At 38.4% G+C, this 26,198-nt stretch overlaps 1 protein-coding gene across 1 annotated transcript; it reads right to left on the bottom strand.

Moving 5' to 3' along the window:
- Positions 1 to 21,385: 21,385 nt before the first annotated feature.
- On the bottom strand, positions 21,386 to 24,829 carry Dynap (dynactin associated protein). Its single transcript, XM_057789258.1, has 3 exons — positions 24,773 to 24,829; positions 22,401 to 22,481; positions 21,386 to 21,736 (listed from the first exon to the last, which is right to left on the bottom strand). The coding sequence occupies exons 1-3, from the start codon at positions 24,827 to 24,829 to the stop codon at positions 21,386 to 21,388; spliced, it is 489 nt and encodes a 162-aa protein (XP_057645241.1).
- Positions 24,830 to 26,198: the final 1,369 nt, after the last annotated feature.

Raw genomic sequence — 26,198 nt, 5'->3', positions numbered from 1 at the left:
GACCATGAAGGAAACAATTAGAGCTCTGTTCAATAATAGCATGAGGTCCTCAGGACATGTAGTCCTTTTTGCCTCTCCATGAGTTACAGTGTTGACGGTTGGTCCCCTCACATGGGCCCAGACACACATTGAGGGGCAGGCAGTAGATGGCCAACAATTAACTATATTTTTGGAGGGTTTTTTTTTTTTTTTTTTTTTTGGCCTCACAATACTTTGTCATTTGGATGTTTTACTATTTTTTTCTTCTTTTTCTTTTCTTTTCTTTCTTTTCTTGTTTCAACCTTACAAATCTTTTGCTTACATATTATGGCTTATAATTATGATTTTGTTTTTATGGATTCTCTATGTATATGAATATGTGTGTCTGAGTTTGGATGTGTTGCTTGCGCTTTTCCTTTGACTCTTTTTTCCTGTTTGTTTGTTTATCTGATTCTTGTTTATTTGTTTTTATTTTTATAATTATTATTAATTATTTCAAAGACTGTTTGTATCCTAATGAGAGAGAGAGAAGGGCTATGAATTTGGGATGGTGGGCAAAATGGAGAAGATCAGAAAGGAGTTGGGGGATTAAGATTAGGAAACCCTAATCAGAATATATTGTATAAAAAACAATCTATGTTCAATTAAAAAGAGAAAAAAATCAGTATAATCCAGAATGCTGCTTCCCTGGGGAGATCTTTAATAGATTTTCTAGGGCTTTAAAACTGAAAGAGTAAGCCATCTGAAGAGTAAAATAATGGGTAAGTAATTTGTAAAGAATACATAGCGGCCCCATTTATGTCTAGTGATTTCACGCCCAAGGCAAGCTCTACTTGAATAACAATGGGGCCATCCCCACACAAATCCATCAGGGTGCTGAGCTAGGATCACCAGAGATCCCAGATTTGTCCAGAAACATCTGAATGCTTTTATGAACTCTCATCATTTAATTAACAATTAAAGTTAATTAATAGAATCTCAGGATACATATCCAAGATGGCCATTTGTCCTTTTTATCTACATAAATCTGTATAATTGATTTCAATGCCTTTCATGTTAAGCATCATTAACTCACGACACTCAAGGACAAATCCTGTAGGCAGGCTAATACATACAACTGTGAGCATTCTATGGAGATAATTACACAGGTAGCCATTGGCAAGACAATTTGTCATGACAACACTGAGGCTGACCTCAGACTGGACCTGGTTGCTAAGAAAATGATTGAAATGGGAGGATAGTGATAGAAGATAATAAAGAACATAAGAATTATATGCAAACTAAAGATCTTGATTTACAATGCTATCCTTGAGTAATCAAATGAGAGTAATCATTAAGTAATTATAAATGATAATCTTCAGTCAACAAATTATAATAATATATTGTTGAAAGATCTAATTTATGGAAGAGAAAATAGATATATTCATAGTTTCAAATGATAAAATCTAATTATTACATTGGGAACCAGAATGTTAGTACATTTGCTTAACTGAAAATTGGGGTTCAGCTTTGCAAACTCACTGGCCTATTGGAATGTTTCAAATATGCCAAGTCGTGTCCCATGCTCCAACTTTTGCCAGCAGCTGCCTCTGTCTGAAAAGGTGGTTACTCCATTTTCCACATTGCTTGGCTTTCTTGTCTTGTGGGTGTTGGCTTCAACGTCATCCTCTCAGGGAAGTGTTTTCTGATGTTGACCACCCAACTCAAAATCTTCCACAAGAGTATGTTTTATTTTTTGCATCACGTATTGTTTATTTCCTTCCCAGAACTTATCACAGCCCATGTGATATTGTTTTATTTCATCATTGTTTATGCTTACTTGTGTTTTTATCATTTCTTTCTTGTTCGTCATTTCTAACATTCTTCAGTCTTTACATTTCCTTCATGCACTGTTAAAACTTCAGCATGCAGGGGTGTGTTGCAGAGATGGAAAAATACCCTCCCCCTGATGCTGGCAACATGAAAGTACATATGCCAGCCTGGCTTTTTATCTCATATCTTATCTGATCTGAAAGAAGCTTGACAATGTTAAGGTAGACTAGTTAGGCATATGTCTTCAAGTAGAACATGCTTCTGTCTCATGAAGCAGCAGGTACAAGGGTGCTCTTTTAAGTTAATAGAATAGAAAGAGAATAGCGATAGCAAATCTGACACCACAACTGGTCCCATAACCAGGGACCCACAGTCATCTAGATGGTTCAGCAGCCCCAAGGAGTAGCCACCACAGATGTCCAAGGACCTGACCTCCAAATAGTAAGCATCCTCTCTGCCATAAGTGTATGGAAGAACAGCCTTGTCTCTTTGAAGATCTTGACTCAGCACCATACAGGATATTTATAAATGTTTTTCATCCTAGAAGTGTCTGTCACAGATATGTAATCATAAACACTAACATATCACTTCCCAGGAAGCTTGTGAACCAGCAGTACCATGTGCTTATAAATAATTAGTAGCCGCACACATTGAGACATGCCATGATAGAGTGTATTGAAACAAAAGAAAGGACTAAAGCTGAACTGACCTGAGATTCAGGCCATGAAACACAAAGAGTTTACCATTATTATTGCAGAATTTCAAAGGAAAGGACTAAAGATGAATTGACCTTAGAGTCAGGCCAGGAAACACAAAGAATTTACCAAATTATTGTAGAATTTCAAAGTGCAATGTTTCCAGACTAAATAATATTATCTTTACATTTCTAATTAATATGATTAATATGTATTAAAACTTTTACTGTTCATCACTGGAAATCTGATTCTCCGTGATACTTTTTAAATAGGCTATGCCATTAATTATAGAATAGGAATGTGAAAAGCATGAAGTAGATTTTTTTAATTGAACTCATTCTACAAGACCAAAGCCTACATTTAGGATAATAAAAAAGTTTGAATAGTACTTATTCTGCATGCTGCGTAGTCACTTATGAAATGTATGCCTATGCAAGTAAATACACTCAGGTTTTTATTAAGTGTTAATTACATTGAGAGTTTTTTAAGTACTCCTCAAAAGGGAGGGGACAATACAATTTATTCTGACTGATAAAATAATTTCTTTTCTGTTGCTTTCATAGAAATTGTTCTATAAATGTTAAAAACCTTAATTTTCAGTTGCCTACTAGACCTAAGAAGAGATAAGATGTCTTGGTAGTTTCTGAATAATAAACAATAATTATTAAACACCAAGCCATATGCATTGTAGTAAGGGTAATAAATAAAATTAACAAGGTAACAGAACAGTAAGTAACAGAAGAGGTGACAATACTTAACTTTGTGTCAGAGCTGGGCTGCTCACAGCTTTGTGATGTTTCACACTGACTTAGCAGCAAAGGATAGAAAGCAGGTAATGAAATGGAAAAGGCTACAGGAGTTATGTGGCAGAAAGGGAGGTATAGGATTTAAGAGAAGGACAAACTGAAAAAAGGAATGTTGAACACAATATGGCAGATCTCAAGAGCACTGCATATCTTTAATTTGTTGGGAATCCAAAGGATTCTTATGTATGTCGATGATAGATAGCAATTCAACATATTATTAAGGAAATAAAACTATTTACAAACTAAAAAAAAAACTTTTAATGACCCATAGCTATATTTTCTAAGAAAAAAGTGATGCTTTTTTTGTAAATTTCTTTACTATCCACCAAATGGAAAAAGTTGAAGTTTGGCATATGCCTTTGTATTTGAGGAGCATTTGTAGTGTCTGGATGAGGTAAACATTAGTAAAATCTGTCTCTTACTGATAATGGAGTTGAGAAAATGAAAAGAACCACAAATAATCGTGAATGGTTCAAATGGTTTTTACAGATATTTGTCTGCAATTACAGACACTCCAGAACTCTACAAGTGGTACTTCTTAAAAGTTTAGTCTTGACATAAAATCAGAAAAATTTAATAAGTTTTGTACTACTAAATTAAAATGCATTGTACTTTCTTACATTTTAATACATTATCAATCATTAATAATTTTTAAACCGAAAGCCCAAGTCATTTAGAAAATATTGGGCTACTGAATTCTGCTTATCTACTAAATATTGCAATATTTCATTATAGATTATTTACCAAAGCATGTCTTTACTATACCCACCTATCTCATCAAAAAATCGTTTACCTTGTAAGAGAGCATCCAGCACAATGGTTACAGATTTTGAAAATTCTAAATTCCATATACATTCATTATTTGAGAGTTCATGAGTATTTGCCGTTATTCTTCTCATTATTTATTTTTGAAAAATAGGCTTCCAAACATCCAGATCTGGACAATCACTGTAATATAACCACAAAATACAGCTAACTGGGATCTATTCAGTGAATAACCAAACAATGGTCCAAGTTCGTTACCTCAAGGGATTTGTGTGTGTCCCTCTTCATTTTACAGAATATTGATTTTTTTTTTTTTGAGACAGGGTTTCTCTGTGGTTTTGGAGCCTGTCCTGGAACTAGCTCTTGTAGACCAGGCTGGTCTTGAACTCACAGAGATCCGCCTGCCTCTGCCTCCCAAGTGCTGGGATTAAAGGCGTGTGCCACCACCGCCCGGCTTTACAGAATATTGAGAAGTTAGGGTTTGTCCACGGGTTTCAGTCCTTGCCTGTGTCCTTGAGGTAGGTGGCCCTATGTTTTCTGCCTTTTCTTGCTAGAGTGTGCTAGCAATAAGAGGGTCACCTTAACCCTGAGGATAAATTCTTCAGAAGCAAGAAAGCTTGAGTGACAGCAAATTAATGATGTGAACATCTCCTATAAACTTAAGGCAGAATCAATAAGTTAGCATTCGGTTTGTTTGTTTTTATTAGGAATCATATTAATTTCAGAAGAGTGAATATTTTTATGAGAGCAAAATATAGAATATAGCTTGTATTCTCTATTTTTGAAATAGTATTTTCATTATACATTTTCTATATTTGAAATAATTACTAGTAAATTATATTTTGGGCACATTGAATTAAAATTTTTATTATAATTACTCCTTTTCTATGTTAGTATATTCAGACATTTTCAGGTGTTCAGTACAGAGCCATTCTTTATAGAAGTGCAATTCATTACACAGTGGAACACACTTTTAAAAATTTATTTGATAAATACAAATTTGTCAAATATAAATGCCGTTATAAGAAGCACTAAAATGAAACTACTTGCAAACATGATAAAAGTATTCTTAAAATTTCTCACTTGAGTCATATAAGCATTAATGAATGCAACAGACTTTCCTTTTCTAATAGCCAGTTACTGTCCTTCTGATTAAACCAGCAGGCCTATTTAATTGAGGAACTTATGCCTTCCCACATCGCCGCTGATTCTGCCAGTGTCACTTCATAGTCCCCTATGGATACTGAGTTGCACTTTTTCCCATCCCTAAGGCATTGAATATCTATTATTGTCTTTCTTCTTCTGGCCTAGAACCTTACTCCTCTGCCTCCATAAGTGATGGCAGGCAGATCTTTTCAGTCTTGGATTTATAATTAATAATTCAGATACTATTCTCTGAAAGACAGACACAGGAGAGGGCTGGCCTTATGCACAGGAGAAATGGGAGCTAGCATTTAATACCTAAGATGGTCACTGAGTAGCTAGCTTAATACCCAAGAGAGATACGCAAATTTTCAGAGAGTCTGTAGAAGATGAGATGAAAAACAAACGGGAAACTTTCCCAGAACCCTTCGCTAAAGACACACCCTTCCCAAGACACTCTTCCCCCACGTTGTGCCTTGAAGCTCTTCTGCAGCTTTTCTGTACTTACTCTTCTCCAGCTCAGAGTCATCATCATCTCCACACTATTGCTGTATTCAATGTGCATGACACGATCTTACCATGCAATACTGTGCTGTCACTTAAAAGCACTAACAGGTACAATGCTGTGTGGAGTTTAGGTATGTTGGGAGCAGTGAGACCCCAGATCCTGAATTTCTTGTAATCCCCTGATCTGAGTGCCTACAGCTGCTCTGAGCACGAGACCTTCGGGAGTTCCTGATGGCAGGAGAGTGGTTTCTGGTGGATTTGGCTGGGGTGTGGCTATCTCTATATAATCTGCCCCTGAACACAATAAAAAGGGCATTCTTGGGGAATTCAAGGATGACCTGTGTCGCTGTCTCTCTGTCTGTGTGTGTCTGTGTATTTTAACCTCCAGCCCCCTTGCCCGAAGCTCGCGAACTGGGTGCTAGCGCACAGAGTGCAGACACGGGGCCGCGGTGCACGGCATAGGTATAGTTCATGACCCCTTGAAAAAGTGGGCAAATAGGAAATAGGACTCCATATTGTATGGTCTTTATTACATAGGTTGGGGAACAAATGACATTTACATACAAAACATACTTTAAGAAAATGAAGTCTGAAGAGTCACACAGCAAAATATCGATAGCACTTGCCTCTGTGTTGTGGCAATTTAAAAAAAAATTCTATTTTCCTGTCAGTTATTTTCTGTGAACAAGATTTATTTTCAAGTTGAAAAACATAAACATATAGAGGTATAAAACAGAAAATAAACGTGACATTATCTCTGTCAGTTTTAATTAAGGAATCAATATTATCTTTCACCCCTCCTCCCCTTCTGCCCTCCCTTCTCTCGCTCTCCCAACTCCCAGTTTTCCCAGGGATCTTGTCTATTTCCCCTTCCCAGGGGATCCATGTATGTCTCTTTTAGGGTTCTCCTTATTACCTAGAGAACCTGGAGTCATGGACTATAGACTGATTATCTTTTTCCTTATGTCTAATATCCACTTATGAGTGAGTACATACTGTGTCTGTCTTTTTGGTCCGGATTACCTCACTCAGGATGGTTCCCCCCCTCCCCTAGTTCCATCTATATGCCTGCAAATTTCAAGATCTTGGAGCGGGGAGGACTACATGAGGGAACAGGATGGTCGAGATGAGGGAAGAACAGAGAGGGAGAGCAAGGAAAGAGATATCTTGATTGAGGGAGTTATTAGGGAGAAACCTGGCACTAAGGAATTTCCCAGGAATTCACAAGAATGACCCTAAGACCCTAAGCTATAGTGGAAAGAATGCCTACACTGGCCTTCCCCTGTAATCAGACTGATGACTACCTTAACTGTCATCATAGAACCTTCATCCAGCAGCTGATGGAAGCAGATGCAGATATCTACAGCAAAGAACTGCACGGAGCTCCCAATCCAGTCAAAGAGAGGGTGGAGTGATAATATGAGCAAAGGGGTCAAGACCATGATGGGGATACCCACAGAAACTGCTGATCTGAACTAGCGGGAGGTCACTGACTCCTGACTGGCAGTGGGGGAGCCTGCATAGGACCAAACTAGGCCCTCTGAATGTGGGCAACAATTGACTGGGGCAGTCTGTGGGGCCACTGGCAGTGGGACCAGGGTTTATCTCTAGCGCATGAACCGGCCCATTTCCTCAGGAAAGACATTTTGCTCAGCCTAGATATAGGGTGGAGGACCTTGGTCCTGCCTCAAAGTGACATGCTAGACTTTGTTGACTCCCCATGGAAAACTTTACCTTCTCTGAGGAGTAGATGGGGTGAGGAGGAAGGAAGGAAGGAAGGAAGGAAGGAAGGAAGGAAGGAAGGAAGGAAGGAAGGAAGGAAGGAAGGGCAGAGGAGAGGGAGTGGGAAGTGGGATTAGTATGTAAAATGAGAAAAGAACGTTTAACAAAAAATAAATTAATACAGTGCCCGAGGTTCCCGGTTCGAGTCCCAGGTAAGTCTGTACGGTGTGATGTAATGTGTCTGAGTATCTGGGTATGAATGTCTCTGTGCTGTCTGTGTCTGTGTGCTGTGTGAGTGACGTCTGCATGCATAATTAGTCGGAAAAAAAAAGTTTAGCCGGGCGGTGGTGGTGCACGCCTTTAATCCCAGCACTCGGAAGGCAGAGGCAGGCGGATCTCTGGGAGTTCGAGGCCAGCCTGGTCTAGCTCCAGCTAGTTCCAGGACAGGAACCAAAAGCTACGGAGAAGCCCTGTCTCGAAAATAAAAAAAAAAAAAAAAATTAATTAGAGACAGGGTTTCTCTGTGGCTTTGGAGCCTGTCCTGGAACTAGCTCTGTAGACCAGGCTGGTCTCGAACTCACAGAGATCCGCCTGCCTCTGCCTCCCGAGTGCTGGGATTAAAGGTGTGCACCACCATCGCCCGGCTTAATTAATCAATTTTAAAAAGCTATCTTTCACTTTACAGCTCACGGAAGTATTAAAACTGGTAAAAATGTGCCTTCTCCAAGAAACAAGCAAACAAATGCCATCAGGAAAAGCCTCTACTTGCATTCATCCCTGGATACCAGTTAGAGAGGCATCTTACAGAGCAGTGAGCATATTGCCATTTGCTTCCATAAAACAAAAGGGCTGTGCCGGGGTCATGATTCCAGTTGTCAGCAAGAGATTAGACAACTGTTCTTTTCATCTTCAAGCAAAAACGTGCTCTGTGAGAGGATTGGGCAGGATACTCACCTTCGAAATTCTTGCTCAATCTGTAGGCTTCCTTCAATCCTCTGGGCGGTGATTCAGATTTACTCTTGACAAAGGTTGAGACGTGAAGGCACATCATTCAGTGAGAGCCGCTTTGTGTTGTCAGACGCTCCAGGCCTCTGGCAAAGCTCAACACAAAAGGGACAGGAGCATCCACAGGGAAAGCAAGTCATCTGGGAATAACTAGGGAGTCTCGGTAGGGAGTGCCACTGGGCACAACCTGGCTGGGAGTTTCCCATCTTCCTTAAGAATCCATCTCAGGCCAGAGGGATGCTGCCTCTTTCATGGATTTCCCCACATGGCCTGGTTTTTCCTGCCCTGATTGATTGCAGGTTGTCCTAAGTTTTAGTATGTTCTAGTACCACTTCCTGATTTTAACAAAATAACTTTAGTGTTGAAAGACGTGAAGCAGCTGATTTTATTTTGTTAACTTGCACAAGAGGAAAAGAGGAGCAACATGCCATTGCGTCTTCACTAAAATCACAGGCAAGTAACTCAGAGGTCAAAGGCAAGTGTGGGTTTCACCAACTTGAAATGAAGTTCAAGGGTACGTGAAACAATTCTCAACTGGAAGGAAATGAATTACACTTTAGGAAAGGCAGTGACCATACATGGTATGTAACTGAAGGAGAGAATGCATGGAGAAAGAAACTGACTTCTTGCTAATAAACCAATGACTTCTCTCTGAGATAATTTATGATAACAGATTGGAAGGCATAGCTAGGAAAAGTAGTAAGGATGTTACTTCAAATACTCAGACATCAGTTTTGTGGTTTAAGAGTTAATGTTAAAACCTGGATACTTTATTAAACCTGGGCAAATGATCTCAATTTGACCAAATCTTTTTATCCTCTCAATTTTCAGTGTTATTTTATTATTTTACAATATATTTCAAAAACTGCCATTATAGTTGCCTTGACTCCTCTGAGAGTCCTGGAATAAAGGAATACCTAGACACACACAAATGTCAATTTGATCGAATCTTATCAGCAATGTGCTTTATACATTTCTGGAGTTAGTACTGGATTTTCTATGTTTAGGATATTTTGCATCTAGTCACCAGTGTTTGCTTTGGCTACTTCTCTTATTCAGAGGGGGACTTCTCTTCCCTTTGGGTATTTACCACAAACTAGTATTGCTCGCGTATTGCTTTGTGAATCCCTGGATTCTATATTAATATTTAATTTCAACTAGTGAGCCTAAAAGCTATTCACACATACTAAAAACTGGACCTTTAAAGAAGCTATTGAAGTATTTATATGTTCTTCAGGTCCTGGTACCTGCTGGTATAATTCATATAACACATTATCATTTTTCTAACCATTTCCTCCCCCAAATCCATCAGTGGCTTTCATCTTCCTCTCTGCAGGTAATCACCTTCTGCCCATTGGAGAGATAAGGAAAGAAAGCCTATCTGGAGTTTTCCTGCAAAAGCTGAGAGTGAGACAGAGAAATGAAGGACCTCAGAGGCTGGAAATCTCCCCACCCACATTCCAGGGTATTGCATAGCATATGTTCATTGCCTTAGGCAAACCAGACCTGGTTGACCCACTTTAAAAGATGAGAATAAAGCTGGATAAAGCCGTCAAAGTCAGACAGCATCAGGACAGGGTCGAAACGCACATCAAACTTCTCTGGCTTAGCTACAGAGCACTGCAAATTCTACCATTTCTGTGTTTTCTGTCAACCATAAAGAAAAAAGTTGTGGGCTACAATTGGCAACAAATAAACAAGAGCACACACACACTTAACAAGAATTTCTTTCCCCACTCCCCTTTATAACTTAAATAACATGAGTTAAAGTCTCCAGAAAGAGTCAGAAACAAAGGGTTAGTCAAACTAAACAATAGTAAATTAAAAAGTGAAGGACATGGTTGTTCCTTTGGTGCTACAAGAGCAGGAACTATAGTTCTCTTAAGATAGCTACATCCTAAACCTTCTGACTTGCAAAAATATTATCATATGTGGTTTAAGGTACTCTGTGGAAATGATTCAGCTGAAGGTATATTGTGGGATAACAGTGTTACAAGGCTTCTTATAAGAGGGAAACAGGAAAAGCAAGGTATTACAGACATTCTCTGAAGTTTGGAAGAGGCATTCACGATTTCTATGGAACTACCAAAGGAGATAATAGAGTATCTTGATTCTAATTCTTAAGGATCACTTCTGATATCCAAAACTGTAACATAAAAAAATTATGTTGTCTTAAGCCAGTAAGTTTCTGATCATATATACAGCAACTACAGATAATGAATAGAGACATTCCTCAAAAACAACTCATAGTTAAGGCTGGTTCTGTTATTGTTTCAACCTGATTCAACATAGTCAAGAGCTACTTGTGTGAGGTTGATTATGTATGATTACTGGTCATTAATCACCTGGGAACCGTAAGACAGTCAACAAGACTGTTATCTGTGAAATTATTCGATAATGGCAAGCCACCAAAAGTAATGTTCTAATAGCTCCCAAGAACAAGAAAAACTATCACAAAACTATGCAGTACATAAGCTTTAAAAAGTAATAATACCATCAGATATAAAATTCCAGTGTGTGCTATATTCTACAACAAGGTGCAATTAAGGATATCATGAAAGAGTCTATGGAAGGGCAAGATTTAGAACATTAGGATACACTCCATTAGAGAAAACTGATTTCCCCTTTTTCACTAGGTATCAATGCAAGTAAGTTCTTGGTTAGGGGTGGGGATTTGTGTCTACTGCCCATTCTCAGTGCTGGGATTTTGTCTGGTTTGAATCTGTACACGTCTCGTAGGTGCTGTCACGGTCTCTGAATTCATGTGTGTATCAGTTCTGTTGTATCTTGATAACAGTTTCCTAGGAATCAGCTACCATCTCTGACTCTTACAGTCTTTCTACACTCTCTTCTGCATAGGTCCCTGAAACCCGAGGAGTCGGGTTTGGTAAAGAATCCCATTTAGACTGGAATACACCAAATTCTCCCACTGTCTGCACATTGTCTAGTTTGTCTCTCTGCTAACTCCCATCTCCTGCAAGAAGAGGCTTCTCTAATGAGAGCTGAACAATTCTCTGATCTGTGGGTGTAGGAATATACCATTAGTAGTCCTTTATTGTCATAACCTTTTAACAGAATAATAATTGTAGGTTTCCCCTGGGACACAAGGCTTACCTAGTCTCAGGTTCTTGGCCACTTTAGTAATACCAAATATAGATTTTAGCTCATAGAGTCAACCTTAAATCCATTTTTTAAAAAATAGTTGGTTATTTCCATATTTGCGCCACTTTTACACCAATATATTTTGCAGGTAGGTCCCTGTTGTAGGTAGCAGGGTTTGTAGCTGGGTAACAGTGGTGATTACTTTTCTCCTCCGGTAGGTAGCATGAAAAATATCTTCCATCACCATGAGTGCTTGTCAGTGGGGATGAAGCTTCTATTTGGGCCTATGTTCAATGACATAAGTAATCTATGTCTTCAGAAACAAGGGATCACCATCAGGTTATTAAGAGTAACCGTGGCGCATGCCTTTAATCCCAGCACTTGGGAGGCAGAGGCAGGCGGATCTCTGTGAGTTCGAGACCAGCCTGGTCTACAGAGCTAGTTCCAGGACAGGCTCCAAAGCCACAGAGAAACCCTGTCTCGAAAAACCAAAAAAAAAGGGCATCTGACTCCTGGAGATGGCGTTACAAAGGTTGTGAGCTGCCCAGTTTGAGTGCTGGAAACTGAATGGGTCCCCGTCGAAAAGCAGTACGTGCTTTTTAATTGTAGTGCCTTCTCTCTGGCTCCTTGGTCTTGCTGTTCTTAAACTTCTCCCTGGGAGAAGTTGGAGTGCTTCTATCTTTCATAAATGTGCTATTATGAATATCTTTGCACATGTGTCTAATCTGCATCCTTAATTATTCATTGAAGTTTTAAGAGAAGACAGACTATATCAAAAGCTGTGTACACTGAAAAAGATCTTGATAAATATGACTTCTTAAACGAAGGGAAATAGTAGTAGTGGTTGTTTCTGATACTAAGAAAATTGGCTAATTTCTCTGCATCTATATGCTTCCTTGAGTAGTTCAATTTTCTTTGTATAATGAATGTCTGACATATATTAGGAAGATAAATTTAAAAGAGCAAGCAAGTTCCTAAACAATCTTAAGGTACTCTCAACTCTTACTTCTCCCTTAAGGCCCTCATTGATTTTCCCAGAAAGGAAAGTCTGCACATCCACAGATGTTACAACTCTGATCCCTCGCATATTGGGCTCTTTTGGTTTTCATTACAAATAACAGTAAATTGAGGATAGACATTTTAAGATGTTCTTTTATTTCTCAACTCCTTTTAGCATAATAAATGTATGAGCAGAACATTCAAAGCAAAATGGTAAAGCAACAGCGTCAAAACACATTTCCCCTAGTTCATAAAACATACATGAGTACTGTGAATTTTAGCCACACCTTTATACTATTGGGCACCAGAACTTACTGTTCCTATATAACTCTGCCTGGGTACCTAAGATTCTCTGTCCTTCTTTCCCCTTTCCTCCTTTTTCCCCTCCAGCCTGTTGTAGTTACTGCTCTGTATTGAGACCAATTATTTTTATGGCAGCCTCATGAGAACATGCGTGTTTATTTTTAAAAAGTAAGTACAAAGAGATGGACATTTTAATTGCCTCAATTTAATCAGTGCACATTGTATACAAGTATACATGTCATATACATGTACACTTATTAAATGTTAATAAAAATCTGATGACAGCTGTGGTGGACGGTCTGTGTAATCTCAACACTTGCAAGGTTGAGAAAAAAGAATCATGAGTTCAAGGCCAACCCTGGACTGCGGAGGTTGATGCTATCTCACACATAATTTTAAAATTTAAAAAATGTGAAGAATTAGGTGCGATGAATCACACAATGTAATCCTAGCAAAGGCAAGACGGTTCCTATGAGTTCGAGGCCAATATGGGCCAAATAGTGAATCTGAAACCAGCCTGGGCTATAGAATGAGACTTTGTCTTGAAAAAAAAAATCAACAAGAAAAAATATTTGAGGAGATAGATATACTAACAACCCTATTCATCTGTAATATATTATACAGATGAACAGAAATATCACATCATGCCACATCACTGTATGTAGCTTAGGTAATAATATTTGAAGAAACATAGTTCTTGGGGAACGCCTGGAACCTCATTCTAGCTCAGTAGTTTTCATGGAACTTGCCTAGCGCTTCATAATCGACTCTGCAGCAGATGAGCCCTCTTGCAAATGGTGGAGAGAGGCAGAGCAAGGCACCAATGTCCTTAACACTGATGTCTACTAGAGCCATTCTTATACATATGTACGCTAGGTGTGGCCCTATCATCACTGTCCACTGCCAAAGCCTTGCTAACCAGAACAATGTAGGAAATAAGGTCTCCCAATCCAATTGTCCTCCTTATTCCTCTGAATTCTTACTGCCTCAGAAACTTGGGAATTTCAGCAGCGTGTAACTCAGGTGACTATCCCATCCTGCAGAGCAGAGTCTTACAGCTTTCCCATCAGTGACAATTCCTATTCTTCATATTCCATAGTTGTTTTGGAGACTGCTAATCTCCTGCAATTCACAGTGGCTTAAAAAACTATTCTTTGAAATTTTTCCTCACTCTGATGCATAATGTAGGGATTAATAGCTTGCATATAGATGACAACCTAGGAGTGAAAAGACACTCCACCTTCTCCAAAGGAAGGCTGACCTAGTTAGGAGTCATGGTAAAATGAGATCAATACGGGGTGTGGGCAGTGAGAAGTATCCAGGAAGGGTCTGAGTCACAATTGAATTTAAGAGAACAGAGCATTAAGTAATTACACTCTCATGAAAGAGACAGAGTAAATAGCAACATAGGAGAAGCAGCCTAAAATGAGAAAACAGGGCCAACTTAATACTCTACTGGAAATCACATCCCTAAACTTTGCCCTGCATGGATGACTGCTTTGGGCGAGAACACTGACCGGCACTCTGAAATGCAAATGCACTTGGGCTGTCTTGCAGGCAGGCTTAATGTGTGTTCAGCAGAGAACACTTGATGTAGGCTAGTGGGAGGTGAACCTAGAACAGAGAAATACCTGTTGTCCCTGGGGAAAGACTGCAAAAAGAAACTGCGCTTTACTGAAACACTTGCTCCCCAAATAGCGAGAATCAAAGCAGAAAAGTGATTCTAGAAGAAGGTATAGATGAAGCAACGTCACCTTTTGTCTTGGAGGAGCTATTAGTAAACCAGGTACTTCAAACAATAATTGATTTAACAACACCTGACATAGTGGCTGGCATCAAGCTTCTACAGAAAATTGTTAAACAATATAATCTGCATAACTGTATTATAACTCTTTATGCATGCAGTCCTTACAACTATGCAAGCTATATGCTACTATTATTTCCCTTTAACTAATGAGCAACCCCGCCTGAGCCTTGAGGAGGTCACATTAATATTCTATTTTTTTCTATCACCCAAATCCAGTTTCTAATTACAGTGGATGAAGCATTACTCTATAGTAAAACTATACTGTTACCATTTCCTTGTTGTTCTTACAACTCATTAAAATAAAGTAACAGCAACCCCAGTTTTCCTTGGGACGGTCCTCTCCACGACAGAGTGCCCCTTGCCTCTGATATTTGACTACCTTCAGAACAACTTTTGTTGTTTATAGAAAATATGCTATTGAATAGGAAGATTAAAAGATCCCCTAACCACTGGACAGTGGTGGCACATGCTTTTAATCCCAGCACTCAGGAGGCAGAGGCAGGTGGATCTCTGTGAGTTCAAGGCAAGCCTAGTCCACAGAGAGTGCTCCATGGATAGGCTCCATAGCAACACAAAGAAATCCTGTTTCCAGAAAGAAAGAAAGAAAGAAAGAAAGAAAGAAAGAAAGAAAGAAAGAAAGAAAGAAAGAACAAATAAGAAAGAAAGAAAGAAACAAAGAAAGAAAGAAAGAAAGAGAAAGAAAGAAAGAAAAAGAAAGAAAGAGAAAGAAAGAAAGAAAGAAAGAAAGAAAGAAAGAAAGAAAGAAAGAAAGAAAGAAAGAAAGAAAGAAAAGGAAGCAGTCTCCCAACAGAAGGCCAGGCAACTGGGAAGTAGAAAATAAAGGCTCCCAATCTCTTTTCATCTTTCATGCACAATATAGGGATCACAACTTGTGACATTGTAACATTCTGCAAAGAAATGGAGGCAAGCTATTATTTGAGTGTACTGTTCCCCTTTCTCAAAAGAAATCTTGGCATAAGAACATTCTTATGGGTTGTGGATTTCGGTGGATAGACACATAAGGAGATTGGGAGGAACTGAAGAAGAAAAAAACTGTAATCAGAATATTTTACATGAAAACAATCTATTTTCGATTAAAGAAAAGAAAACCAAAAAAAAAAAAAAAACCATTCCGGCTGGGAATAAGAAAGACATATGGATACATTTGAGCTCATTTGCTTGCCCTTGTCCAGGCTGCAGACCAGTACACTGTAGACTAATACCATATAAAGATTTGTCACTTGTACTGATTTAATGAAATGCTGATTGTGCAGAGCCAGGCAGGAAGTATAGACGAGGTAACCAGAACAGAAGAATTCTGGGACGAGGAAAGGTTCAGTCTGCAGCCATCACCCAAACGCAGAGGATGCAAAATGAGAATGCATCACTGATAAAAGGTACCAAGCTACATGACTAACACAGACAAGAATTATGAGCTAGTCTAAGATATAAGAGCTAATAAGAAGCCTGAGCTAATAGGCCAAACAGTTTATAATTATTGTAGACCTCTGTGTGTTTCTTTGGGACTGAACGGCTGCGGGACCAGGTGGAACAGAAACCTCTGTCAACAGCAGTCCATCTGAAAGTCATCAGGTTAACTATGCATGGGTTATTATTAAAATATCATTAGGAGGTCTGTGAGAAGTTCCAAGTGCCCCAGAATTATGACATAAAAAGGGACCTCACTTACATTTTAAAATCTTGAGTCTCTGAATTGTGATGGTCCACCTGGTATAGTTACTAATGTAGTGTCATTTATCTTGCTGTGGTTTCGCCATTGAACAACATCGTCTGTGTCATTCCTGTAGGTCAGGAGGTAAATCCTTTAATCTCCCAACCAAACCTCACCTCCCATTATTTCCAGAGTTTTCAGCAATATGTGTTGCTTTTTATTCCACCAGGTTCTAACCTGTGTGAAGTTTTGGGCAAACCATGAGAAAAACTTCCCTAGACATTTCAATTCTCTCATGGCAGTCTTTTAAAATTGAATACCATTATCTCTTGAATCTTTACCATTGTTTATCAACTTCGAGTTGTAAGAGGAGAAATGGCAACAACTGGCCCAGATGACAATGGAAAACCATCTTTGGCTTAAGGATTTCACCATTATCTCAGATTGATTGACAGTGCTGGTTAAAATCTACTCAGTGGCTACCATTTGCCAGGCTGCTATTCCATGAGCTTTACGTGTATTAGTTCACTTCCACTCACAGGAAACCTACAAACTAGGGAGCGTTCTGTCCTCTCTTTTTAGGTGAGAAATGGAGGTGAAGAAAGGTGATCTAAGTTCCCAAGACCACATAGAAACGGAGGAAACGAGAATTCAAATAGTAGCCGCTTAGTTGTAGAGTCTGAACAGCGTAACTACTCTACTATCCTTCATGAATACCTAGAAAGAAATAAAAAACTGAACCTCAGTGGCCGTGAATGGTAAAATTGAAGATATGATAGAGAAAATATCAAGAGAAAATGTTACTGGAAGACCTCATTTTACCTCTTCCATCTGGAAATATAATGCACCAAATAAGTAGAAAACAATAGAGGGACTGAACACTTCATCAGTACAAGGAAACAGTCAAATGTTAGTCAGAAAATGGTTCGTGCTAGAGCAGAGCCCTGTAGTTTTAATTCTAATCTCAGCTTTAGGCACCAATGCACCAAGGACATCCATAGGGTAAAAGGATTATGTGCTTTGCATTATGCCTGCATGCTCCATATCCCTCCAAAGGCTGTTCCAGCTCCAGTCCCTTCCTAGGTGGAGAGCTTGGGTTGGACAATTCATAAGGCTCCTCTAGCTGCGTGATGTCTCTGTGATATTGTCAGTGTGTATGCATCTGAACAACACGTGTGCTTTGTTCTTCTGCCAGCACAGGGCTGGGCTCTTTGGGGCTGTACAGAGGTGGAAGGCATGAGCCACTCCTTCAGGGAGGGACCGTTGTTGCTCACTAGTGAAGGTGAGCTTCCTGGAAACACGAGGTTGTCATCTAAAGTCAGCTCATCCCAGCATTGTAGATGACTCATAATTGTTAGACATCCTCATAATTTTGTAACTGCCAGATGTTTATTCAAGAATTATAAATAAAATCTGGGGATCATGAAGAGATTAGAAACAGAGAAAAATGCTTGCATGTTCCTCTGAATGTCTTAATTTAGTTACTGTGTTAGATTCTTGGTTGTCCCCAATATTGTCTTGCTTTCTACATAAAAACAACCCATATTGTTAGATAGAGACATCTTCCTACCCCTTTATGGCCACCAAATATGGTCATATGACTAATTTCTGGAAATAGAATTTAATAGAATTGCATACAAATCAGGGAGGATTTACTCTATGGAGTAGGTAACTTTATTTTTGGATCATTTTTCAAACTTTCCAATACAGATTGATATAAGTGTCTTTGAGTCAGGAAATTGTAAGCAATAATTTGTAGCTTCTTGTTCCACTTTTAAGAGTGTGATGGCTCCATCTAGGTCAGATACAAATCTAGCCACAAATACAGCTGATGTTCAACAACCTGTGCACCTAATGCTCTGACAAATCAAACCAAGGTTTAGAATACAAGTGTGCTCGCATGAGAGACCCGACACGCTTCAGGGAATCATTCTACCTTCTTCTCTCTGTCGTTATGCTGCGTATTTATTTAATGTGCTTATTTTGTTTGTGTTGTGTTTTGAGGTCTTTCACGGACACTTAAAAAGTCATCTTGTCTGACTCGCACAAAAACAATATACAGAAGAAAATGCACACAAAATAAATATAAGCATAAAAATTATAAGCTGTCAGATGTTTCAAATAGTGAGCATTTGCATAAATAATTTTAAATGCATCACTGCCCCTAGAGTTCCGTGGACAAGTGTTGGAGTGAGAAATACCAGAAAGCATGGTAGTTGTAGTATGTGTTGAGTTAATCATTAAAACTAGGTAGGATTTAGATAAGGTTGTAGATAAGCTAAATTACTTGCCTACTAAATGTGCAAACCCACTCAGTATTGCCATAACATTTTTAAAACGCTGTCAGGCGAGATATTTTAACATGTGAAGATAATTCCCACAACTCTGTGGACTATTTAATAGTTTATTTAATCATTAAAGCCTAGAAAGAAAGAAAAATTCAAGAATCCATTCCAATATTCTTTCTATTAATAACAGAAACCTGATCATCTCTGATAACCTAAATCAGGATCCCTCTCCACACCACTATTTAACTCAGAAAGTCAGTTTTCCAGCCATGATGCTTCTTGAACCTGGAGAAGGCAGCTTCCATACTGCTGCATTCTCCATCAATATTGAGCAAATGAAGGAGAAATCTCAGCACAGCTTCCTATTACTCAAAATGCCTAGAATACAGAACAGTCTGTATTACCTTTTATTGGCCATGTGTTTCAAGCAGCATATAAAGTTTTAGGATTACATTGAAAGTGCTCATGAGAAAATGAAGTGTAGGTGTTTGTAAATATGTCCCTTGTCTCCACCTGAAGTCTTCTTGCTCAGTGTGCCTTTGCTTTAATTTTATTTTATTCCTTGTGTTCTCATTTTCTCTTCTAATACAGATATATACTGTCCTACCTTCAATTTTTGACTGAAACGTTCATTGTTTATTTCTCATTGGTTGCCAGTTCTTCTGAATTTCCCAACATGAAGATCCTTTCTGTAAGAATAAATAGGTATTTATTAATTTTAAAAAATAATTTTAGTGAGCATCTGTTCTGCTCACTAGTGGTGTGGAAATGTTTCTAAAAAAAAATCAGTCAAATACAAGAGACTAGAAAGGAATTCCAGTGGCTCGATGGCAGATAGTGGCTACAGAACTATCAGGCCAAAGCCTCCGTTGAGCAGGGCTTGCGTCACAGCCCGTTTTCCTGTTGAAGTCCTCACTGTAGTACATCTCTACTGGAAACACCCCATGGTCCTCACTGCAGTACATCCCTACTGCATAGACCCCATGGTTCTCAAGCTGCTGTGAAAGCCGGCAGAGAAGAAAATAAATATGCCTCGATCTCACTTGTAAACACTGCAAGCCAGAACAACTGGCCTGTCAAGATATGCCCACCCGTGGAAGAGTAGCATAACTATTACAGGAGTAACCAACTATTTTCTGATTAGATCTAAACCCTGCTTCCTAAGGTAGTGATTGTGCTCAGTCCTATTAACTGGGCCCAAGCCCATACTCTTAGATCACAGTTTCTATGGAGGGCCTAATAATATTATTCTGCTAAATTGACAAAGTAAAAAACTGCCCCCCTAAATTCTTACCTTTGTACCCACAGATTAGTACATCTCTTAACTTTCATCAAAGAAGTACCCCCTTATAACATATGTCAATAAATACAGATCTATCCCCTCTAAGACTGTAGAGTTCTCAGCCCTACATGAGACATTCATACCACACAAGTCTATTGAAGACTCAGGGATCTTTGTGGAAGAGCACACAGAAAGCTTCTAAGAGCCAGCAATGGTTGGTAACTCCAAGAAACACTGTTTCCAATACACAATAGAGCAGTTTCACATGAGACTTTGCAGTAGTTGTAGAAGCAGCATGCCCAACGCTTCCATGAAAGCCAGGTTGACAAAAAAAATTTTTAGCATGGAGGGGAGAAGGCAGACAGTAAATGGCATAGCTAGTTGCAAACCTGTTGGCATTTGACAGTCCCTGGGAGATGGAGAGTCACCTTTCTGTAATGATGTGACCCAGGTAGAGGTGACCCAGGGCAAGCCCCACTGCCAAGACTAGCAGAGCCACACAAGCTAGGCTCAAGGATGAAAGACGAAAATGAAAAAGAAATAACCTGACAGTTGGTTGGAAAGGGATGTGGGAGGAGTCGAGAGGAAGAATATGTTCAAAATATGTTTTATAAAATTCCCTCCCAAATTAATAAAAATAATGCCGCAAAGGTTGATATTACAAAAGAGATAATAAAACATTCTTTGTATTAGCCTACACGAGTCACTTGGATTCTACAGAAATTTTGATTTTCCAATCTCGTACCATAGTCAGTAGACTAGCCTGCTGAGAAATCAGAGATAACACTCAGATTTGGCATGCACGACTTAAAATTTATTGAAATTTTTAAATCAGGAAGGGAGAACAACAAAAAGTCAGGCAGAGGACAGCTCACCAAAACTCCTAAGAATTAATGCTCCAGGTTAGACAAACAGCACCTCTGCCCTTCACAGTGCCCAGCAATACATGTGTTCTACACAATGTTACCCTCCCTGGATATCCAGGGTCACTAGATAGAGCTAGAGCCCTGTCCCCTTCTTGATATTCCTTTACCACCCCTAACTGTCCCAAGGAGAGAAGTCAGAAAGCTAGAATTCATAAGCAATAACATGATTACTTCAGCTGACTTTGTCCTTGCATGGCCAGCATGGCAAGGCATGGCAGAAATGCAGAAAGATGCTCCCTTCTATAGAACAACAGTTTTCTATTCTGCAAGAGAGGAAGCTAGTGACCATCTAGCCAGATCCTACTCAAATTTCCTAGCCTTCGTCCTTTTCCATTGTCCCCCGCCATGGTAAAAAGTCTCAGAATGAGAGAACTTCTAGAAAGAAAATAGTGGGAACTGCTGAAGCCCTATCTTTATCGGGTATTACATGATCGGCGCAAGACTGTCAACACATGGAAAGAGATTAGAGGAGAACTCGATCAATCGAAGCCATGTGCTTTGAGATGTCATGTCAGCATCTTCAACATGTCCTGTTTCAGTGAGGATATTGATCTAACTTGAGGACCGAGAGTTCACACCAGCACAGAATAATCATCTTCAATTTCAACTTCATGTTCTATGGTAGTATTAGCCATCTCTGCAGTAGGTGTAGGTGGGGAGGGAGTTGAGTCTGGGGTAGTTATAGTAGTCGAAGACGGAGTGGTCTCAGGTCCAGGTGCAGGTGATGAAATCAGAGATGGTGTCGAAGCAGTGGTGCAGGAATCCTGACTGGACCCTCCATCCGTGCGAATGATGATGGTGGTATTGGTGGGGTTGCCAAATCGGCCATAATAAGAGGCCAGAGCTGTAATGGCTGTGGCAACTAGACAAGCCAACAGACACATTACAAATATTTTCCAGAGTGAACATGAGTGTTCTTTAACCTGAAAAGCATTACAAGAGTGATTATTTCTGCATTATAAAATAGTAACAGATTTCATCTAGTATAAGATCAATGTACTTCATTATTCTAAAGACTGTTATGAAACCATAAATTCCCTGACACACATACAAACACACACACACACACACCATATACAATCTTGTGAGATCAACAAAATCCTTCAGTGATTACTTTGTATTATATCAATAAGTTTTCATATTAAATAACTAACCTTAGAAATCATCATAATATTATCAGGTACAGAGCTCTAATTAGTAGCTCTATTATGACCTGTATATAAATAAGGACACTGAGATAATTGTCTTTGGAAGGTGGAAACTCACAGAGACCTTGTTTATTTTTGTTCCTTGTTCGTTGTGTTTAATATTTCACATTAAATATTAATATCTGTAATTAAAATTACTTATTAAATATATTTTATGTGTCAGGCATAAATACAAGGGATCTTACTAAAATATATAAACAGGCAAAGTGAAATGGTTTTGACCTATGGAATCTTAAAGACAAACTCTAGTGCTCTCACTGTGTAGGAGACCTTATGTCCCCGGAACCTCATAAAAGTACCAGAGAAGGACTTGACTGTCCTGTTTCATGTTATTCAAAGGAACAATAGATGCATCTAACCACCTCCCTTCAGACCTTACCGAATGCAGCTCGCAAGTCACATGGTGGGATCTACAGCCACATTGTGCTCCCTCAGTTGAACAGTACGGATTTCTTAATAACTATACAAAAAGAGACAAGTAAATAAATAATCAGGTAGATAGCAAGTCTTAAACTTTATGAATGAGGAAAGTTTATGTGATCTGGGAACATAAATATACATAAAACAAACAGAATAGTATGAGTGTAGCATGGCACAAAGGAAGAACTGAGTAAATTCTATGGGTATCATAATGGTTTAGTGATATAACACACATATGTTTGCATTTCACACCAAATGATCAAAGAAGGAAAATACGTTGATCATATCAATAGATGCCCCAGTAGCACTGAACAGTGTAAGCATCCTGCCCTGACAAAAGGAGGCAAGCAAAATGACTCTACACGGACTAAAATTGAAAAAATCATTTCTATATGTGACAGGAAATGTTTACTTCAGCACAATGACCCATATATTTTAACAGTGAAATATGAGGGCCCTCTCATTACAGGAAGGAGAAGGGGATAATATTTTCCTGAAGGTTCTACTCAGTACATAGGGATAAAGAAAAAGTAAAAACAAAGTTGCCAACATTTGAAGGATGGCCTATTATCAGAATCTTGAGTAATCAATCATATAATCTACTCAGATAACAACTTAATAAGTCATTAATTGCAAATGTATAAAGAAATATACCTAAGAGTCCTTGCCTTTTTTTTGTGGTGGGTGCATGTGTCTCACTATCCACAGTAGTAACCAAGCACAGAAATGTGGGAGAGTTCATACAAAGAAAACATAAGTCCTTATTGGGGAACAAAAGACAACTTCAATAAGTGTCCTCTTACAAAAAGTTTCAGTAGTTATAACCTATAAGTTCATGATTTATAATTAATATTATATTATTATATATAATAATATATAAGTATAATTAATTAATATAGTTGATAAAATTATAATTTTTAAAGAAAATGTTTTGGCTATTTGATAATAATTCCATGTGATAAACAAGCTAGAAGGATTAAATTAAATTCAAAGAAAAAAACACCAGTGATATAGGTAGGATTATGGGTTTTATAAATGGTTTTTTTAAGCTTCCCAATATAAACATGCATAATTGCTTTAAACAAGACTCCCTTGTCTCAAGTTTAAGTGTTTCAAGAGGAGTCAGGTTAACTGTCAGTGCTAAAAATAGGATAAATTTTTATCCCTTCTTCCGTTCATTCTTCCTTTCCTCATATCTTCTTTCCTTCCTTCTTTCCTTTCATCCCTCCCTCCCTCCTTCCTTCTGTTCTTTCTTCCTTTCTTTCCTTTTTGTTTTTGTCATCATGAAAGCTTATCTCATTGTTTCCTTGGCCTAACTAAATACTTTACACAATGCACTAAATTGCATCAAAATTTCTGCTATAGTGAGCAAACACTACAAATCATATTCAGCAGCACATGGGAACATAACCAAACTCTACTATATGAGGCTGAGGCAGTGGTGTCACGCAGCATTCCTGGAATCTGGGAGAATATACACTAAGCTTATGATAGTCTAGTTTTGAAAACTAAACTGCTCTCCTGTGCAACTTCAATTTACAAAACAATTTTCTAGAATATTCTAACTTTGCTGTTATTTTATATATAAATTCTAGTTGATTAAAGTCATTTTTGTGTCAGGGACAGATGTTGAACTTAAAAGTAGTTTTTTGGGGTTTTTTTTTGTTTTTTTTTGTTTTTTGTTTTTTTATAAAGAAGCATATGTAAGAAAAGGAATTCAGTTTCTCACTCTGAATAGCTAGCTACACGTACTGACAAACACTTCAATTTCCTCATTTGTAAAATGAAGGCATTAGTTTGAGTATGGAATGAGACCATTTAGATTTGTTTTCATGGGTCTAAGAAAAGCCTGATTTGCACATTAGGGGAGTAATATATTTTCAACAAAGTTCCCCCCTCCATGAGACATTTCCTTTCATTGTTACTTTGATTAGAAATAGACCACATTTAGGGGGAAAGATCAACAATAAATAATTTCAATGGACTAATCTGTGTAAATAAAAATAATGTTGCAATTTTTCCTATAAAGATGACCCTTCAAATCATCTAACCAAGTTGGTTTTGTTTTTTCTTTTTTTCTTTTTTTTTATTTTCCATCCTGGCACATCATCATATGTTTTGATATAAAGACTAAAATACAGTTACCAAGCCTAATTTCCAGATTATCAGAAATATAAAAAAACAGTCTGGCATACTGAACAAATCCATGATAATTGCGACCAGATTCACTCTGCCATGGCAAACTTAGAGTTAAAAAGTCCCTGCGAGATTGAATGTTGAAACCAAGAATCTTAGACAGGAGAGCAATAAAGAGTTTTCTGAAGGACTCACCTGTTCCCCTGAATTTTGATCAACATTCAGGGTGTACTGCTGCTGCTTTCTACCCATTCTGGGGTGATGATCACAGATGCAACTCCAACGAACTCTGTGCCCGCTGTGCGGATTAGAAGGCAGAAATGCTGAACCTCTGCTAAATTAATAACTGTGCCTTTAGCCAACGTGAAGTCTGTAAACTAATAGTTATCTTCCAGGAAAAGGTGATAAAGGCTATCACACAATTAGATAAAGAAAAATAGAGTCACTGGCTGCTCTTTAAAGTACCATGGAGGCAACGTTCTCTTATATATGACGTTAGACTGCTGGGAATATATAGGCTCTTGCCCCGTTGATTTCATGCAATTTCTCACAGTTTAGGAATCCCGTGAGGCTTCTGAACAGGCCACAAAGCCACTCCCTGATTATTCATGTTGAGGAATCCTGTACCTAAGCAAATAGAAGGATTAGGGTGTTGACTAACTTCAAAGTCTCTAGTGATAAGACATGCTAAGATTTTAGGTTTAAAATAAACTTAAGTTTCACAGTAAATACAACTGTCTTTATTTTTAACATAGGAACAATCTTACATTGTTAACGGGTGCGTTCCCCTCATGATGCAGTTTGGTCACAGCAATCACACACTTGAAATAAGCAAAGCTTCCCTCTAGGCATAAGATTGTGACTCCACAAAATTAGATAGAATTAAACACTTTCAAAATCTTGTAATAGGAAAAGAAAATGTAAATGAATTACCAATGTTAAACACAATTATAAAATTTAGAGCAAATGTAACTGGGAAAATATTGCCAGTGAACAATAAAAATCATTATCTTCTATCCTTACAAAAAGATAAATTTAAATGGATGGTGGAAAACATCCATTGTGTTATTAAAATCAGTGACTGTAGAGATGGACCCGGAAAATAACATTGGCATGGATTTTAGCAAAGATAAATATCAGAGATAATGTATTCCAGAAGCTCTCAATTCTATAAATTAAGGACGACATGAGAAAGGACTCTTGAGCATTTAGAGCAGAACAGACTCAGAGAAAGAAACTGTGTCTTTGGTTAGTTTCCACACTTCATAAGGGAAAGTGGACACAATATGCAAAGCTGAGGTGGTGTTTGATACCAGCTTCAGAGTTGATGTTCTCTGTCCCAACGGCAGAATAAAACTGTACTAGATAGCAAAGAAGACTGATTTAAAGACCCTGTGAGCTTCAAGTTTCTAAGAGAGCCCTCACTTTTTAAATTTTATTTATTTATTTTTAAAAACAATCTCTTTTTTCTTTCATTTTATATACCAATCCCCGTTCCCACTCCCTTCCCTCCTCCTGCTCCCCCCACCTTCTCCTTCCTGCCACCACATTGGGAGTCAACAAGGTCTGGCACTTCACTTTGAGGCAGGACCAAGGCCCTCCCCACTGTATCGCGGCTGAG

This window comes from Chionomys nivalis, chromosome 14 (genome assembly GCF_950005125.1).
Source record: "Chionomys nivalis chromosome 14, mChiNiv1.1, whole genome shotgun sequence".
Classification (NCBI taxonomy): domain Eukaryota; kingdom Metazoa; phylum Chordata; class Mammalia; order Rodentia; family Cricetidae; genus Chionomys; species Chionomys nivalis.
The sequence above is the reverse complement of the archived record's forward strand: the minus strand, read 5'-3'. Positions and strand labels throughout refer to the sequence as shown.

What these genes read in the sequence shown, in the direction of transcription:
- Dynap (XM_057789258.1), bottom strand. Translation starts at nt 24,829, where the DNA reads ATGGGTAGAAAGCAGCAGCAGTACACCCTGAATGTTGATCAAAATTCA. An exon ending in ATCAAAATTCAGGGGAACAG is followed by an intron (nt 22,482 to 24,772) that starts GTGAGTCCTTCA and finishes CTTTTTGTATAG; the next exon opens with TTATTAAGAAATCCGTACTG. An exon ending in TGACTTGCGAGCTGCATTCG is followed by an intron (nt 21,737 to 22,400) that starts GTAAGGTCTGAA and finishes AATGCTTTTCAG; the next exon opens with GTTAAAGAACACTCATGTTC.